Genomic DNA, 19456 nt, shown 5'->3' with positions numbered 1-19456 from the left:
CTCCTCAGCGGGCTTTGTTTTGTCTGTGGACCCTGACCCCAAACTGGCACGTCTCTGAGACTTCACTTTAATCTTCAAATCCTCATGCATAATTCAGTTTTATCATCATTATCTGATCATAGAGAGATCATATCCCGAAGACACATGCTCTCCAGTTACACGTTATTCAAAACATCTTCTATGAGGCACTGTGATGCAAATTGAAAAGTGTCATAAACCATAATTCAGCTGGAGAGCATTAGGTTATAACTGAGAACATTCACTAATGATTAATCATTTAGCTGACAGTTTTATCTAAAGTGATTTAAAACTTATTACATTTTTGTTTCATTTTTGTAGAGCCCTAAATGTCTCTGGTCGGATTTCAGTTTAATTCTCCACTGACCACCTGTTGAGTTTCAGGTTGTTTTTTTTTTATTTGTAACAATATTATGTGACCAAATTTGTGTTAACTGTATAAAAGCATGTTTGGAACAAATTGTACACTTTTATGAAGGGTATAATCATTCTGTCTGAACTATTCCTAATGAAGAAATTATTGTGTGAATCCAATAGTTTTATAGTTCAGTCCCACACACTCTTCCCAGCATGCATCAAGCCATAAATAATAATTATGCTTTGACAGTTTGCCAATTTGTTTCACACTGTTGTTGTTGTTGTCATGTTTAGTAATTTATTGTTGTGTTGATCACAGATGATTAGTTGATTGTTACCATACTGCAGTGTGACAAAAGATAGCTAAAACTGTTTTTAATTGTGAATTTTTAAATATATATATATATATATATATATATATATATAATATATATAATCGCTGCTCAAAAGTTTGGGATCAGTAAGACTTGTAATATTGCAAAATGCTATTACAATATAAAATAATGGTTTTTATTTTAATATACTTTAAAATATAATTTATTCCTGTGATGCAGAGCTTAATTTTCATCAGCTGTTACTCCAGACTTAAGTGTCACATGATCCTTCAGAAATCATTCTAATATGCAGATTTATTATTAGAATTATCAATGTTGGAAACAGTTGTGCTGCCAAATATTTTTTGGAACCTGTGATTCTTTTTTTCAGGATTCTTTGATGAATAACAAGTCAAAAATAACAGCATTTATTCAAAATATAAATCTTTTCTAACTATGTAAATCTGTTTTCACTTTTTATTAATTTAACACATCCTTGGTGAATAAAAGAAAATGAATTTCTTTCAAAGAAAGAAAAAATAAAAATTTACTGACCCCAAACTTTTAAACAGTAGTGTATATTGTTAGAAAACCTTTCTATTTTAAATAAATCCTGTTCTTTTTAACCTTTTATTAATCAAAAATCCTGAAAAAAAGTATCACAGGTTCCAAAAAAATATTAAGGAGCACAACTGTTTTCAACATTGATAATAAATTAACATATTAGAATGATTTCTGAAGGATCATGTGACACTTAAGACTGGAGTAAGAGCTGATGAAAATTCAGCTTTGCATCACAGGAATAAATTATATTTTAAAGTATATGAAAATAAAAAACATTATGTTATATTGTAATAACATTTTGCAATATTACTTTTTTATTACCTTTTTTCTGTATTGTTGATCAAATAAATTACATTAAATGTTCTTTAAAAACATTACAAGATCTTACTGATCTACTTACGGATCTACTTGATCCGTGTGTGTGTATATATATATATATATATATATATATATATATATATATATTTCTCTTTTAATAATTTAATCATATTAATTTTTCATTTTTAGAATAATATTTGTCATACCATTTGTCATGAACTAAACTATTGAAAGGTGATTAAAATTGTGAAAATCTGAAGTGCATTGTGTTACAATATACATTTTCCCTTATTGATATACATTTTAACGTAAAAATCTGGTCCATGGACACTTTAGATGTGACCCAGGAGCACAAAACCAGTCATAAGGGTAAATTTTTGGAAATTAAGATTTATACATCATCTGAAAGCTGAATAAATAAGCTTTCCATTGATGTCTGGTAGGATAGTTTGTTAACAAAAAGGACAATATATTTGCCCAAGAATATTTGGAATCTGAGGGTGCAAAAAAATCAAAACATTGAGAAAATCACCTTTAAAGTTGTCCAAATGAAATTCTTGGCAATGTATATTACTAATCAAAAATTAAGTTTTGATATTTTTACGCTAGGAAATTTACAAAATATCTTCTTGGAACATGATCTTTACTTAATATCCTAATGATTTTTGGGATAAAAGAAAAATACAGTGTATTTTTAGTTATTGCTACAAATATACTCTGTTACTTTAGATAGGTTTTGTGGTCCAGGGTCACATATGTACTTATGTAGATGAAGCACATAATATAAAACAATTTAAAACCATCTTACTCATTTTAAATGATTCACTTCTTAATTAAATCTCGCCTAATCAAATATTGATTGTAATCTGTTGCTATTATATACCTGAGCAGATAAACTGCATCATAAATGTACAGTAAGTCACTTTAGATACAAGAATCAGCTAAACGACGTAGCAGCATAGCACAGCAGTCACCCTACCTGTCCAAAAACTGATTTGACTATGGGATGGAGGTCTGCATCAAGCGCACCGCTGTACGCGCTCGCTCTGCCGGGGGTGCACCTTGTGCCGGGCTGAAGCGCTGGAGGTGGACTGGAGGTGAGGTTTTGATTCGAGCCCGTCTGATGCTTGTCCTTCGTTTCAAAGAACAGCGCGGCTTCTTCCGAGCGCTTGGAAAGGGATGAAGTCGGCGAGGGAGTTCGGCTGGTGCGGGGATTCCCATGGAGTTGGACCGGAGGGTCAATGGTGTGATGGTGGTGGTGGTGTCGTGACGGTTTGCGGTGTTCCGGTCCATCCTCCTGATAATAACCATCCTGACCGCGATGATTCTGGACCTTCTCCGCTTTCCGTCCGTGTTTCGGTTGGCACAGGGGTCTCCTGGCGGTGGCATCGCACTCATCGGTCCAGCACGAGTCCTCGCCGCCACCGCCGCCGCCTCCCGTGTGCCGGTGCCCGTTGCGGTGGCTCGCGGGGTCCGTGCGGACTCTCCGGTTCGTTTTGATTAGAGATGTGGTGGATTCGCTTTTTGGAAGCGAGGAGCTCATTTTGACCTCCACAAACTTGTTAAGTTCTACAGTTCAGTCAGATATCTCAGTAAAAAGGCTGAATCTATTTATACGTGTCGTTGGCCAGGTGGGAATCTCTCCGGTGAAAGCTGAGTGAAGGACTTTTTGTTCGGTCCCTCGTGACCCCATTGAGCGCGCTGCCACCAAAATTCAGCATTAACAAGTGAATCTCTCTCTGTCGCGCTCTTTCTCTCCCTCTCTCTCTCTCTCAGGATGAAAGTTACGTCAAACTGCCTCGAGAAACCATTGAAGAATAAAAGGACGTCAAAATATTAATAATGGTGTGACGTGACTTGTGCGCAGGTGAATTGAATACAGTGACAGAAAAACATGACACTGACAACACGAGCATGTTCTGTCTGTATTCAGCCTCTACAGGAAGTTTTCTTTTCATTAGTGGAAACGGGGGCTTTTACATCAGTGAATATTTCACATAGTTAAAGCCTTGAGTATAAAAATGTTCTTGAACATTTCCATTATTGTTCATTAAACACGGTCGACCTTGTGTGACAACATGCCCCAATAGCAGATAACATATGAGGTAAGTTATCAGCTGTCACAATAAGAAAACAAGGTGTTTACTGACATTGATGTGAGAATATAATTTTGAAATTTGAATTTTTTTTCTTTAGGGTGACTTTAGCTGCTATTTTAGCGAGTTCATTAGCTCCACCTTTTTCTTCCGCCAGCGTGGCCATTTGTAAATTTTATGGGTGCGGCTTCCGGTCTCATCTGTGTCCTGCTATTTTTAGCTGTACAAAAAAACGTATTTTGCTGTTTGATATTGCCAATTATTGTGTCTTAACATATTATTTTAATGTATTATCTTAATTATGAACACACTGGTTTGTGGTGCAAACACTTTTATTGCACTTTGTTATTCTTTAGTGTTAATTCTAAAGGTCTTTGCACACAAAATTTTCACACAATAAAAAATAAATACAACCTCACGTTGTGTCAATCATGTTTACACACTGCCTCCGAAACTTTCGTCCAACATAATAAAAGTTTGGATCAGGTTCGATTTTCCGCGTTTTCGGATCCGTAGCAAGCATTTTGATAGGAAGGGATGACAAATACGAAAAAAAGAATGCATAAGAAAATTTCTGACTCTTTAGTCCTGTTGTTAGTTTTTATCATATTTAGTCAACCTTATCCTATTTTATTTTAGTCAAGCTTTAGTCAACTAAAAGTCTCAGCATTCTAAAGTATTTTAGTCTAGTTTTAGTCCATGAAATCTTCATCCCATTTTCGTCATGCTGCACAATGATTAAACTGATAAAAAAAAAATTAATTATAATTATTTAATAATTTTTTGCTGAAAATTATAATCGTAATGATTGTTGTCATTTGGGAAATTTACTTTTACATTTCAGGTATTGCACTTTCAGCGGTAAGCACAAAGCAACAGAATGTCGACTCACTCACATGGTTTGTGTTACTTCATCTAATGTACTGATTTATTATAAGCTATTTATTATATAAATTAATATCAAAGACATGCACGCTCTTTGTCTACATTTTGAAAACTGGTAAGACAAACAAAAAATATTATAAAAGTGAAATTCCTAATAGTAATTCCAATAATTCCAAATTGCAATAGCCTGTGTTTCTCTATTAGTTGAGTAAGTGCATTTATTCAGCAACCACAATCCCTAAATTCCAGCTTGTTTGTCTGAGTTTTCAGATCATTAGCGGCAGCGTTTACGCAACGAAGAGCGAGCTTGTGCACATGGTTGTCAGATTGCAAAAAATTGCAAAGCACCAGGCAGAAAATGTATCCTTGTAACAGAAAAGCTACGATTTGAAGATTTGAACTCTTGTTATCTGGCAACCACATATGTGAAGGTATGTACAGCAGTCCACAATAATATTGTCTCCTTTTTTTGACGAAAATCAATTGATTTTGGTAATGTTCTTATTTTTTGAATACATTTTAGTCTCGTCTTTTTCGTCAACAAAATTGCATGTTGGTATAGTCTTAGTTTATTGACCTTATTGTCGTCTCATCTTCATCTCGTTTTAGTCAAGGATAATGAACCAGAAGTCTCACCCATATGCTTACTTCTACACAGAAGAAAAATGTAAATAACGAGAAGAATAACAACGTGCAGTTAACAGTAAAACTGTTTGCACTACAAACCCGTGTGCTCATAATTAAGAGAATACATTAAAATAATATGGTAAGACACACCACTTTGCAATATCAAGCAGCAAATCCAGCCGTTTTGTACAGCAAAAAATAGCTGGATGCGGATGACATTAGAAGCCAGACCCATAAAATTTACAAATGGCCACTTTCTTCCACTCGTACAGGAAGAAAAACATGGATATTGGCAAAAAAAAAAAAACATAAAAAATACAAGTAGTTTTACTGGCTTATAAATGGCTTTTCAGTACAAATTCTAACTGAAAATTATTAAATTGCATTAAATAGTAATATACAAACATACTGAACAATTTGTTTTGCTTTCAAATTAATGAAAAGATGTAAAATTACAACAAAACACAAGTGATGTTAAAACAACCTGTTTTAACTTTTTTAGATTACACTAAAAAGGTATTTCTTCACAGTAATACAACTGGAAAAAAAAAATTCCATTCATAAATATAATTGCATTGTTGATTCAATCCAAAAAACTCCAGTCGCATTCTGAATGCCAACTTTGAGCCAAATATTCATGAGTCAAAACATGCTGCTCCTCTGAATCCTTTGTAACTGATGTCCCGGCTACAGAACTGCTTATCTTGCTTATTTTCTGAAGGACGGTCACATGCGGTGAGCTTTGATGGACAGTGCAGTCAATCTGAAGTGGCTGTACTCTTATCTATCCATAATTTAAACTTCTTCCACATTTAATGACTTGTTTCCATGCAGATGCAAGACATGTGTGAGCTATATAATGGATGCAGGTTGGTTAGAAGCAGACGAGATGTTTCCTGTTCAAACAGGACCTTCGTGAAGTCCCATCTGGTTGCTTGCATTCCTTCGGTCTCAGAGCAGCTACGCGGGGTGTTCGGGCACTTATGTGCATTATGTCACTATTTATGGGCGCAATTAAAGGAGTAAAAACTTAATTCCACTCCGTGTGACTATGTGTGTGAGATGTTGGAAAGTGGAGCTTCTGCCCCAACACAGTCTCCTGGGACTTTGTGTTCACTGACATCTGTGTCTCCGTCTCACTCGCTCCAGGGAAAGATGGAATCTTTCGCTTCATCTCACCATCTCTTGCCCCGCATTACTTCCTCCTTGCTTTTTGATTGACGCGATCCCCTGGCCTCACGGTAACTCCTAGAACGCATACTCTGACTTTTGGGATATTTTGAGTTGTTTAACTTTTTTTAACAGCAATGATGATTTTTTAAATTTCTTAAAAGAGATACTCCCCTCCCACCTCTCTGTCTGCAGCAGGGGACACTAAAGCCCCAGGGTTCAATCTGGCCCATTTGCATTCAAGGGAGCAAAAGAGAGAGAGAGAGAAAAAACAAGATGTGTTTTCATCTCACACTCCAATAAACAGAAAAACAGACTTAGTTTCATATGCTACATTATCACACTTATCAAATGTGGTTTAGGTAGGTGCTTTATATGACAATCAGGTGTTTGCAAGAGGTTTTGAACAAATCTTTGACCCTAAAGTATTAAACTTTGGGCTTTTCTTGAAACACAGACAAAATGTAGAATACTTTAAATCATGTGGCTTGCCACTATAAACACTTGATTTTTTTCTGAAATATTGCTAAAGGAGAAGTCCAGTGATTTTCAATAGAGTTTAGATCAAGATAATTTTCTTAGCTTCAAGGAACCGCTTTATTTGTTTTAAAGTGTGACGGGGGCATTGTCTAGCATTAAAATTGCAGGCTGATTGGGAGATGCTCACAGGATGCATTCACCCTGCCATGTAACTGTGTAAGAGGCCCAATTCCTGCTGCAGAAAACATCCTGCGAACCATGACACTTCCATCTCCACCTTTCACTGAGTTCTTTACGCACTTGGCTTCAGTCTTTCCTCAGTTTGACCAGTCTTAAATAAATTAAACTTGCTGTCATCACTAAAGTGAACTTTGGACCAGGTGTCCTCTGTCCACACAACATGTTCCTCAGCAAAGGTGAGGCTTGGTCACTGCAGAGTGTCTTTCAGTCTGACTCCTTTTAAAAATGCAGAGACCGGTCCTTACTCTGTTCAGCACTGAACTGTTGAGCTATTCCAGCTGCAGTGCTGAACCGATTCGCCATTGAGAGTCTCTGCATTATCCTGTATTCATGTGCTTTTGTTTTATGTGGACGACCAGGCTTTTTGGGGGACTTGAATGAATTAGTGTCATTGTAAAATTGCAATATTCAAGAAATTACAGATTTGGAATAACCAGCTTCTCTTTTAATGGTTGAGAGTGCCATCCCTTTGGCCTTCATCTGGAGTCAGGTTGCAGGGTTTCTTTTTCATAGAGCAGCCCACCATTTTGCAATCTCAGTGAAAATGGGAGGAATGCTGCCAGTTAAATAGGGTTTGTCACATAATTAAGGAAATTAGCACCAGGTGCCAGATTAACATGTGTTCTCTAATTTTGATCAGAGTCCTTTTTCAAATATCTCATTTAAGTTTTTTTATACTGTGCTTCAGAATACAATTAATTTAGGAAATATGCTTTAAAAACTGCCTTTCTACTCCTGTTAGGATAATATACACATACTGTAGGACTAAGCAGTGACCTTGAAATTATAGATTGTGTTTTAATTATTTTTTTTATTCTCCTGTTACGAGTGTAGTGCTGGACGGACGAGACGAGAGACGAGAGACAATACAAACAAACAATTCAATATAAACCTTCAGGCAGGAACAGGCAGGAACACAACGAGACATCCACACACTTTCAAATAACAGCAAACTCAAAACACAAGCAGACTTATAAAGGGAGAGACTAATTACAAACACAGGTGTAGGGGATGACGGTAATTTGGGTTAAACCAAAATGGACAGATCGACGGGGGGAGACAATGGGAGAAACCAAAAGACATAAACAAACATAAATGTGACATTACGCCCCCCTCCGAATAGGCGCGTCTCGCGCCGTACAACATACAAGAAAAAAAAAAACAAGAGAGTAGGTGGGCAGTTCAGGAGGCCATGGCCGGACAGACAGTTCAAATAAACATAACATAGTCCAGGGGGGTGACGAAGGTGGAAGGAGCCAAGGAGGAAACAGGAGGGACCCGGAGCAGGAGAAACAGAGGAAGACCCAGACCGCAGCCATGATGACGACCCACGGTGGAGCCGACGGAGGGAGGAGCCATGGTGGAGGAAAGGCTGACGACTCCAGGGGGCCGACCGACGGAGGCGGAGCCGCTGGCGGAGGAGCCCGAGGCGGAGACGGAGAGCCGAAGATCCAGGGCGACACCGAGGATCCGGAGGGCCAAGGCGGAGCCCTAGGCTCTGGCGACCAAGGCGTAGGCAGAGATCCCGAGGTCCGCGGCGGAGCCGGAGCGACAGAGGATGGAGGCTGTGCCGGAGGGAGGGAGGAGTCCTTAGGAGCCGGTGGGACGGAGTGACGAGGCGCAGCCGGAGGAACAGAGTCCTGAGGTGACGGAGGAACGACGACCGACCAGGGCGGAGCCGGAAAGACGAGGGAGCCCGGTGGAGCTGGTGGACCGATGGGCGACGATGGAGACGAGGGCGCTGAGAGCCGTGGTGGAGCCGCAGGGTCGGAGGTCCGAGGCGGAGTTCTGGACTCTGAGGCTGGAGGCGGAGATGAGGGATCCTCCAGCCCTGACGCCGATGGAAGCTGGCAGACCTGCGGCGAGCCCACTGCACAGGTGGTGGGCTGAGGGTGAGCAGAGGGGCTGTCAGGGAACAGCGGTGACCATACAGACGTTGACATAGGCAGAAGAGGGAGGGTGGGTGGGAATTCCATACAGGCAGGTTGATCATAACAGGTCTTTAGTGTGGTCCACGAGAGAGTGATTCCCCTGCTCCAGGAGAAGGAGGAGGACGGCGGGGTTATCCATAACAAAATAACAAAAAAAAATAAACACTGAGAAAAAAAACGGAAAAATAAAGCAGGGAAATGCCGGGGATAAACTGTTTCGGTCGGTCCTTCTGTTACGAGTGTAGTGCTGGACAGACGAGATGAGAGACAAGATACAATACAAACAAACAATTTAATATAAATCTACAGGCAGGAACACAACGATACATCCACACACATTGAAATAACGTTAAGGACTGACAGCAAACTCAAAACACAAGCAGACTTATAAAGGGAGAGACTAATTACAAACACAGGTGTAGGGGATGACGGTAATTTGGGTTAAACCAAAACTGACAGATCGACGGGGGGAGACAATGGGAGAAACCAAAAGACATAAACAGACATAAATGTGACATCTCCACTGTAGGCTTGTGATTTTTTTATTTGGTCCAGTAAATTTCCATCTAAAAGACAACAACAGTAAATAGTACAACCTGAAAGTCACCCAGAGCAACTCAGCTTTGGAAAAAGCACTTTTTTTTTTCTTTAGGAAGTGCAAAAATCTGCACTTTAGTTTTTTTGTTTTTTTTTTGTAGCTGCACAGGTATATTACTATTTAAAATTTGAGGTTGGTGGAAGTGTCTTATGCTCACCAATGCTGAGTTTATTTGATCAAAAATACAGTTTTGTTTTTTATTTAAATGTATTTTAAAATGTAATTTATTCCTGTTATGGCAAAGCTACATTTTAACAGCCATTACTTCAGTTTCACATGATCCACCTAATAGGCTGATTTGCTGTTCAAGAAACATTTCTTATCAATTTTAAAAACAGTTGTGATGTTTAAATATTTTGTGGAAAACTTGATACATTTTTTAGGATTTTTTGATGAATAGAAAGTTAAAAAGAACATGCTAACAACTTAGTAATCATGCAAGCAACTTGCTAATCATGCTAGAAACATGCTAGCAACTTGCTAATCATGCTGGAAACATGGTAGCAACTTGCTAATCATGCTAGAAACATGCTAGCAACACGCTAACAACTTGCTAATTATGCTAAAAACATGCTAACAATATGCAAATCATGCTAGAAACAGACTAGCAACATGCTAGTAACTTTCTAATCATGTTAAAAACATGCTAGTAACTTGCTAATAATGTTAGAATCATAACAACGTCATCTATCTATCTATTTATCTATCTATTTATCTATCCTTTGGTTGAATTCACTTTGCTGCGTTTGTACAGTTCTTTTATCGATTGCATGACCTCCTCTGTTTTTAGAGTGTATATGATGGGATTCAGCATAGGTGGTATTGTCTGTGCCAGAGAGTTGTTAATTATCTGGATATTTGGATGCAAAGGTGTTGTTACAGATGCAACAACATTGCATAAAATTGGGAGATAAAACATTGCCAGCAATATAAGATGTGAGGTACAGGTCTTTATGGCCTTGATCCGATCAGCACCATGAGCAATCTTAAGCAGAGCCACAGAAATGCTGAAATATGAGATGACGATCAATATGAGTGGTGTGCAAATCAGGAGACCATAGGAAATTTTACCCATCAAAATATTTATGGAAATATCATTACAAGCTAGTCCACAGATTGGGGCATAATCACAAAAATAACTATTAACTACATTAGACCTGCAAAAAGACATTCTATTCACCAAACCTACAAGTACAGAAAAAAGCTGTTATAGATACAATCTACATCACCCCTATGATCAGAAACATGGCTGGCTTGGTTACAATGGCATGATACCGTAAAGGAAAACAAATAGCAACCAGTCTGTCATAAGCAAAACAAGTAGTGTCAAAGATTGCAGATTCAAGAAATGATATACAAAAAACATATTTGGTAAACACGCTTCATATGAAACAACCTGATGGTCAAATAAAAACATGTCTAACAGCGCCAGATGTGTGAAGCTTGCGGGCCAAATATATGATACACATGATAAATGAATTCCCCAAAACAGTCACAACATACACTAAAGAGAGGAAAACATAATAGTATCTTGCATGTGGAATATTAGAAAAGTCACTGATAAAAAAAAATCTATCTGACAGACTGCATTCAAACTGTAACCTTTTAAAACTACTTTAAACTTCAAACAGAAGTTTCAGACTGAAAACCATCCAAACTCAAAACTTTTTAAACATTTTCAAATTTTCTGGTCCGGCTTTCTCAAGCCAACTTTTATCTAGTTATTATTATTATTATTATTATCAATATTTAAAACAGTTGAGTAAATTTTTTTCAGGATACTTTGATGAATAGAAAGATCCAAATATCAGCATTTATCTGAAATTAGAACCTTTTGTAACATTATACACTATATCATTTAGAAGTTTGCAGTGAGTATAATTTTTTTTTTTTTTTTTTTTTTTTTTTTTTTTTGGAAAAGAAATTATAGAAATTAACACTCTTAATTAGCAAGGACTATTTAAATTGATCAAAAGTGACAAAGACATTTATAATGTTACAAAATATTTCTATTTCAGATAAATGCTGTTTATCTAAACTTTATATTCCTCAAAGAACAAACAAAAAAAAAAATTCTACTCAGCTGTTTTCAACATAATAATAATAATAAATGTTTTTTGAGCAGCAAATCAGAATATCAGAATGATTTCTGAAGGATCATGTGACTGGAGTAATGATGCTAAAAATTCAGTTTGAAATCACAGGAATAAATTACATTTTAAAATATGTTTAAATAGAAGTATTTCCAAATTTTACTCTTTTTGCTGTACTTTGGATCAAATGAATGCAGGCTTGATGAGCATAAGAGACTTCTTTAAAAAACATTTAAAATCTTTTGACTAGTAGTCTACCTACATATCTGTGTGTTTCTCTATATAAAACAGTACAGTAGTCAAATCCTAAGAATATCCCATGCATAATTTAGTGCAATTACGCATGTACCCAAGTCTCATTTCACAGCACAAATCAATTTTATCTGCTTTCTAGGGGGAAAGTCTTTAGGGGATCTCTTTAAAGACATGAAAAAGACTGTTTTTGCTGAATAAAAACAACTTGAAAGGCAGAATGACGCAGGCAAAAATCTTTTGCACAATATGTAACATCAAGATTTAAAGATATTGGGTAATATTGGAGACATGTCACAGGGAAAAAGGATGCAATGCATTTTATATAGCAGTGCTGTTCCATAGTAAATGAGCCTGTGGTCAAAATACTAGTTGACACTAAAGTACTTCTTGTTCCACTTGATAACATTTAGGCTAAAATTTCAGGTGCTCATCTTACAGTAGAGTGTCTGATGGCTTAATTCCCTCAGCTCATTTTTCAGACTTTCCGGTTTACAATACCATCACAGTGTGTTTACTTCAGCAACTGTTAAGAAATTCTTAACAAATCGCTCCAGGGTGTTCAACTGAGAAACTACAGCCGAAGCACGTACCAGAATGCTGCATTTGCAACGATGTTGCCAGTAAACTATCTGGCCACGGCTCACCCTCTCAATTAACCCCCGTCTATTGGCACTGTTTGCCGGTTCTGAAACATTCATCAGATGGGTTAATAATTGAACAGTCAGCAGCTTGATACCCATGAGTTTTTGATGGACAGAATGTTATACACTTCTGCTTTTGTATAAACACACCAGCGCCACAAAGTTCAGCCAAATATGAAGGCATCATTAGCCAAATAGCTTCACAATGGCACAATGTGTTGCTCGGGTAATGAGCTTTACAAACAAATTAGTGAATATAAAAGTTCTAAAATATTAATGAAGATGTCCCAGTTGCATAAATTACACATTATAAAACATAAGTGTGTGCAAACCAGAATGCCAGTGGAATGGGGTTTTAGTCCGACTAAGATACACTCTTAAAAATAAAGGTGCTTCACAGCGATGCCATAGAAGAACCATTTTTTGTTCCACAAAGAACCATTTAATCAAATGTTCTTTAAAGAACCATCTCTTTCTTACCTTTTCATAATCTAAAGAACCGTCTTTCGCCACAAAGAACCTTTTGTGAAACAAAAAGTTTCTTCGGATGTTAAAAAAAAAGGTTCTTCTATGGCATAATTTTAAGAGTGTACTGTTTTTATATTTTTGTTTTTTGTTAATTTTTTAAAAGTGTTAGTAATTTTGTTGTGTTATTGCTGAGTTTATTTAATATGTCTATAATTGTGTTATTCATTTCAGTTTTAGTAATTAGTACTTCAAGTTACGACTACGTTTAGTTTTTCCTATTTTATTTTATACCAGTTAACAGTAATTAATCAATCTTAAAGGACAAAAAAAGAGCAAAAAATTTGGGAAGATTTGGCCAAAAAAAAATTAAAAAATTAAATCATGAGTCCATTAAATTTAAAATTTTCTGACAAGGGTTAATTAGTCAGATGTGAACTCACATGCTCTGTTTGTGAGTTCCAGGCAAATTAGACTGCAATGCATTTTAAAACACTTTTCCCCTTATCTCATTTATTTATCTTTACCCTGTCACTGTGTTTGCAGGGCTGACTCAGTGGAATGAAGATACTTTTGGAAACCATTCACGCTTGAGTGGAGGAGAGATGTGCACTTGGCTTATGTGTTTTTTAATTCGACGTTCTGCCCCCTAGTGCATTATGTCTCTATGTAATCCCCCTCCTTAAAAACAAGCAAGGCTGAAAAGTTTGAATGCACGTGTCCCCTAATGAGAAAGACACAGGCTGATGCAGTAGCCAAAACGAATCCAGTACTGTTTCGTTTTAAAGGTAATGAAAAAGGCATAATAAACGCAAATGCAAAAAAGCATAACGTGTTCTGAAGGGTTGTTGCTGGGAATGCAGGGTGGGGGTTTTGCATGACGCAAAGGGGATGGAATAATTATAAAGCCTATTTATGGAAGCACAACGATGGAAGCCACTCATACAGCACTTGTGAAACCTCCCTGTGGGTTCTCATTTTCAATTAATCAATTTGGGTTTAATGTGCTAACTCTAGCAGGCAAAGGATCCTAATGAGCTTGGAGCTCAACGTCGACATAATGGATGTTCAACAGCAATGGCCTAAAAAGTGCTACTTTTTTGCATTTAAGAATTGAAGGTATAGTTCACCCTCCCCAAAATGATTCTGTCATCATTTACTCACCCTCAGTGCATCTCAAACCTTTTCTTTTGACCGCCTTTCTTTTGACTTGAGCAAAACGCTCTGAAAACCGCTGACGCTTTTCCATGCAATTACAATGTAGAATGCAGTCTGGGTTTCAAGCTTCAAAAAAGACAAAACAATCAGTAAAATTAAAAAATAGTAGAAAATAAACTTAGGTTTTTGAGGAAAACATTCCAGCATTTTTCTCCATATAGTGGACTTCAATGGGAGCCAATGGGTTGAAGGTCCAAACTGCAGTTTTAATGCAGTTTCAAAGAGCTCTACACGATCCCAGCCAAAGAGTAAGGGTCTTATCTAGCAAAACAATTGGTAATATATTGGTAACAATTGGTAACAAAAAAAAATATATATATATATATATACTTTTCAGCCACAAATGTTTATCTTGCACTAGCTTGACCTCCCACATTACGTAATTACACACGAACACAATGTCGTCGGACGATTTTGAAGTTGGAGGAGAAAATTAGATGCCGTTTTTATCCTACCCTACCTTTTTATAATGAAATACACAGACGGAGAACTAACAGTGTGTGACTTTTCTAACATGATTACCTAATGCGTGAAGTCACAGATGCGCATCGCAGAGACAAGCATTTGTTGTTAAAAAGTATATATATATATTTATAAAATGACCAATCATTTCACAAGGCCCTTATTCCCATTGAAACTGCAAATTGTACTTTCAATCTGTTGGGCACCATTAAAGTCCACTATATGGAGAAATATGTTCTACTCAAAAACTCTTTGACTACAGAAAGAAAAACATGGATGACATGGGGGTGAATCAATGATCAAGACATTTTTATTTTAACCCTAATTCTTTTAAGTAGATTTTATTTAGCTTAATTTCATTTTATTTAGATTTTATTTATTGTTATGTTGTTGAAATGTACCCAAATAAACTAATTCTAAGGTTTTATACTTTGGAATCAATACTCTGGAGTTATAAATCAATATAAATATAACAAATATAATATTGCTGGAAGCAGCGATAACCGGGGTTCAAGTGCTTTAAGGCATTTAAGCACACATGAAAAACGACATTATTTAGCAAGCTTGTAACCACCTAAATCAATAATTTAAAAAAGCATTTTTGGCAAATCCAGATAATTTATTATGTTTTTTTTTTAACAGTTATAGTGCCAGCTGTGGTCCAATCCTCTTTGTGGTCCAGTCCAAACTTTGCATGCTTGTTTAGAATCTCTTGTCGCATGTGCTCAGCAGGTTTTGTGAAGTTTTGAGTTTTCCTTTAGGCTTTATAGGATTTTGGGTAAATTTGGACAGGCCCCTTTTCTAACCAACCCCGTTATAGCTTCCCAAACGGTAAATTTAAATTTTTTTTGTTGTAATAATTATTGAGAGAGTCCAGAGAATTGTACTGCAGTGTTTTTTCCCAGATTGAGCTAGTTTGCAAAAGTAGGTTTTTTACATCTTCTTAATCATTTAACAAACGATTTGAGCAGTGGTTCTGGAGGCAAAGTTGTCCAGAATGAGGAGTTCTATCGTATGATAGGAATATTGTGCATATGTGCGATAAACCACGCAACGTACAATCCCTTGAAAAATGTGATATCGCCCTCCACTGGCCGATTTCGTTCAAATTTTCTTTCTTGGGGCTGTGAGTCAAACAGGCCCACCGAGTTTTGTTCCGATCGGCCTCCATTAACCTTGCCTAACAGGTGCATAAAATTCATCGGCCAGTGGCAGCCATGTTTTTGAGATACGCAATTGTCGTTTTAAACACTTGTGGCACTTTGGACCAAAACCGTACACACCAACACGCCACAAAGTGGTCAAGCTCTGAGATTTTTTTCATGTCGCCTCAGACTGAGCTTTTAGTTTGAGTGTTAGTTTAAGTCTAAGTTCGGCAGAGATATCTCATTCCATTCAGGGGTTATAAACTTTTTTCATAAAAGTGGCCTTGCCCCTTCCGAAAGTTTTGGCGCCCCTTTGCAACAGTGAGTCAAAAGTTAAAAATTTTATAGCTAATTATTGGTATTTACTCTTCAGGGAATCTTTCTACACTGGTTTGGTCTAGTTCACAAAAGTAGCTTTTTCAAAGAATGCGAAATACCTGAAAATTTCTCATGGCTCATGATTATGATCTGGCGTGAGCCAAGGATTCCAATAACATAAGACAATTGAGCCTGCGACTGACGGTTTAGGAGTTATGAATGATTTTGTACTTTTGATCGCTGTAGTGCCCCCGTCAGGCCAATTGGGGCGAGCCTTGGTCACAATGTAGACGGTGTGAGTACTACGATCCCTCCAAGTTTTAAGTCTCTATGACTTACAGTTTGGTCTGCACAATCAGTTTTACATGGAGATCGCTGATCCGTGACCAGTCTAACAATTACAATAGGGTTCCAGCGCTATGCGCTTGAACCCCTAACAAATAAATTTGCTTAACCAATTGATTTGTCCAAAGTACTGACAAGAACTGACAATATAATAGAAGCAGGCTCAAAAAAGGCCATGCAAAAAAGAATTTTTTTTTTCAGTTATATATACTTTTAATTTAGAGCTTTGTTTCTAACATGCTTCAAACTGACTACAAATATCCTTAACTTCCTTGAACTCACTTACTGAAAATAATTTCTGCTGCATTTACTTTACAAAATCATTTTAAACACCACAGAGTGTAAATTAAGACTATTCATCAGAGAACTTTTCTCAGACAGAATATGTTTCAAAGACTAGTGATCCAAACAGTGAATTTACCTTTCTCACTTTCTCACATTAAAATACATCCATCATGAATGGAAGTGAGTTTGGAGCAGATGGATTCATTCTCATGTTGTGTGTTACCTAAGGGTGAATGCTGCGCTGAAGGTGAGGTCAGTTTATTTACAGCGAGGACGAACTAGGCCATGTTGCTTTTTAAAGAGCACATGTGGTACATATGGCATGACCCGTGTGTAGTTGTGTGCGAGTCTGAAGGAGAACGAGAGAGGAGAGAGATATCAGATTTTCATCAATGGCCCATATCAGGGTGCTGTTGCAGGCATCGGTTTGCACTCAAGCAATTAGGGAGCAAATCCCCTCATGGTTTAACCATTAGAGCAAATGATGTGAACGTGATACCCGACACCACTGAACTGCTAGTGCACCCTCATTTTATTAGGTTCTATACAAATGCATCTTTACACAACAATGAATTATGTCAAACTAATGAATACAAGAGCTAGATTTCAAGTTTCAGACAGACCATAAAACAGGCAAAATATCTCTTGTGATTTCGGTCAGTTAACAACCTAAAAACCCAGCTAACAAAAAAAATCATAACATACACTTCTGTGCTAGTAATACCTATAGTGCAGTCACAGTAAAGTTTGAGTAAAACTGGACCACATTTGCCACATTAAACCGGTCATTATGTGAATTATCACTTCTACCTCTAATCAGCACAGGCCCGGTTCCAGAATCAAATCACTAAGGATGCTTGTGAAATTAGAGAATGTGCTTTAGCCTTAATAGTCTATTTTGACATTTCATATTTTTGTCCCGTCTATTGCTATGGTTATCACCTATATCAATCATTGCAATTTCGATCAGATTAATTTGCAGCGTGTGGCGGCTGCTCCTCTTGAAAACTATTTTAATTTACGTGCAGTTGTCACAACGAGTCCTACAATTAGAACTATGTTATTCTGGCATTAGCAATGTAGTTTACATATATAACTTTAATGAATTATGTTAAGAAACCATCCCCAGGAGCGTCCACCAACAAAAAGCAAGTTGTGTAATAGTCCATGAGGTTGCAAAGGACCCCAGAGTAACTTCTAAGCACCTAAAGGTCTTTCTCACATTGGCTAATGTTAATGTGCATGCCTCCACCATCAGAAGAACGCTGCACAACCATGGTGTGCATGGCAGGGTTGCAGGAAAAAAGCCACTGCTGTCTGCAGTTTGCTAAAGCTCATGTGGACAAGCCAGAGGACTACAGAAGAAATAATTGGTGGATGGATGAGACCAAAATAGAACTATTTTTTTGTTTTAAATGAGAAGCGTCATGTTTGGAGAGATGAAAAAACACTGCATTCCAGCATAAGAACGTTATCAGATCTATTAAAATGGTGGTGGTAATATCATTGTTTGGGCCTGTTTTGCTGCATCTGTGCCAGGACGGCTTGCCATCATTGATGGTACAATGAATTCTAAATTACACCAGCAAATTCTAAAGGAAAATGTCAGGACATCTGTCTGTGGACTAAGTCTCAAGAGAAAGTGGGTCATGCAACAAGACAATGACCCCAAGCGCACAAGTCAATTGGCTAAAGAATGGTTAAAGAAGAACAAAGTTAATGTTTTGGAACAGCCAAGTCAAAGTCTGGACCTTAATCCAATTGAAATGTTTTGGAAGGACCTGAAGCAAGTTTATAAGAGGGAAATCCACCAGCATGACAGAACTGAAGCAGTATTGTACTGAGAAATGGGCTAAAATTCATACAAGCCATTGTGCAGGACTGATCAACACTTACAAGTTTTGTTTGGATTCTCTTTGTCTGCTTTCAGGATTTGTGTGACAATTTGATGAAGTTTTGGCATATATTTATGCAGAAATATAGCACATTTTAAAGGGTTCACAATTTTTCAAGCAGCACTGTATACACTACCAGCCAAAAGTTTTTAAACAGTAGGTTTTTAATGTGTTTTTTTATGTCTCTTCTGCTCACCAAGCCAACATTTATTTGATCCAAAATACAACAAAAACAAAGTTTTTAAATATTTAAAATACATTTTTTATTTTAGTATATTTTAACTTTTTCCTGTGATTTCAAAGCTGAATTTTAGCATCATTATTCCAGTCACATGATTCTTCAGAAATCATTCAAATACTCTGATTTCCTGTTAAAAAAACATTATTATTATTATGTTGAGCAGATTTTTTTCAGGTTTCTTTGATGAATAGAAAGTTCAGAAAGTTCATCTGAAATAGAAATCTTTTGTAACATTACAAAACATTGTCTTTATAATCACTTTTGATCAATTTAAAGCATCCTTGCTAAATAAAAGTATTCATTTCTATAATTTTTGCCCCCTGTTAAAAAAATGAATAAATAAATAAAAATACTGACTCCAAGCTTTTTATTTCAGATAAATGCTGATCTTTGGATCTTTCTATTCATCAAAAAATCCTGAAAAAAAAATACTCAACTGTTTTAAATATTGACAATAATAATAATAATTTAAAAAAATGTTTCTTGAACAGCAAA

General features: G+C 36.8%; 1 protein-coding gene and 1 pseudogene across 1 annotated transcript in view; both read right to left on the bottom strand.

Moving 5' to 3' along the window:
* Positions 1 to 3895, bottom strand: part of cabp1b (calcium binding protein 1b) — a 42946-nt gene extending 39051 nt beyond the window's left edge. The window contains exon 1 of the mRNA XM_051121732.1: positions 2551 to 3895. Within this exon, the coding sequence (XP_050977689.1) occupies positions 2551 to 3114 (564 nt within the window). The 5' untranslated portion in view covers positions 3115 to 3895. The remainder of the gene's footprint in view (positions 1 to 2550) is intronic.
* Positions 3896 to 10313: 6418 nt separating this feature from the next.
* LOC127172364 (olfactory receptor 56A4-like) lies at positions 10314 to 18102 on the bottom strand (annotated as a pseudogene).
* Positions 18103 to 19456: the final 1354 nt, after the last annotated feature.

The sequence above is a fragment of the Labeo rohita genome, chromosome 10, assembly GCF_022985175.1.
Source record: "Labeo rohita strain BAU-BD-2019 chromosome 10, IGBB_LRoh.1.0, whole genome shotgun sequence".
NCBI lineage: Eukaryota > Metazoa > Chordata > Actinopteri > Cypriniformes > Cyprinidae > Labeo > Labeo rohita.
This window is presented reverse-complemented; position numbering and strand designations above follow the sequence as displayed.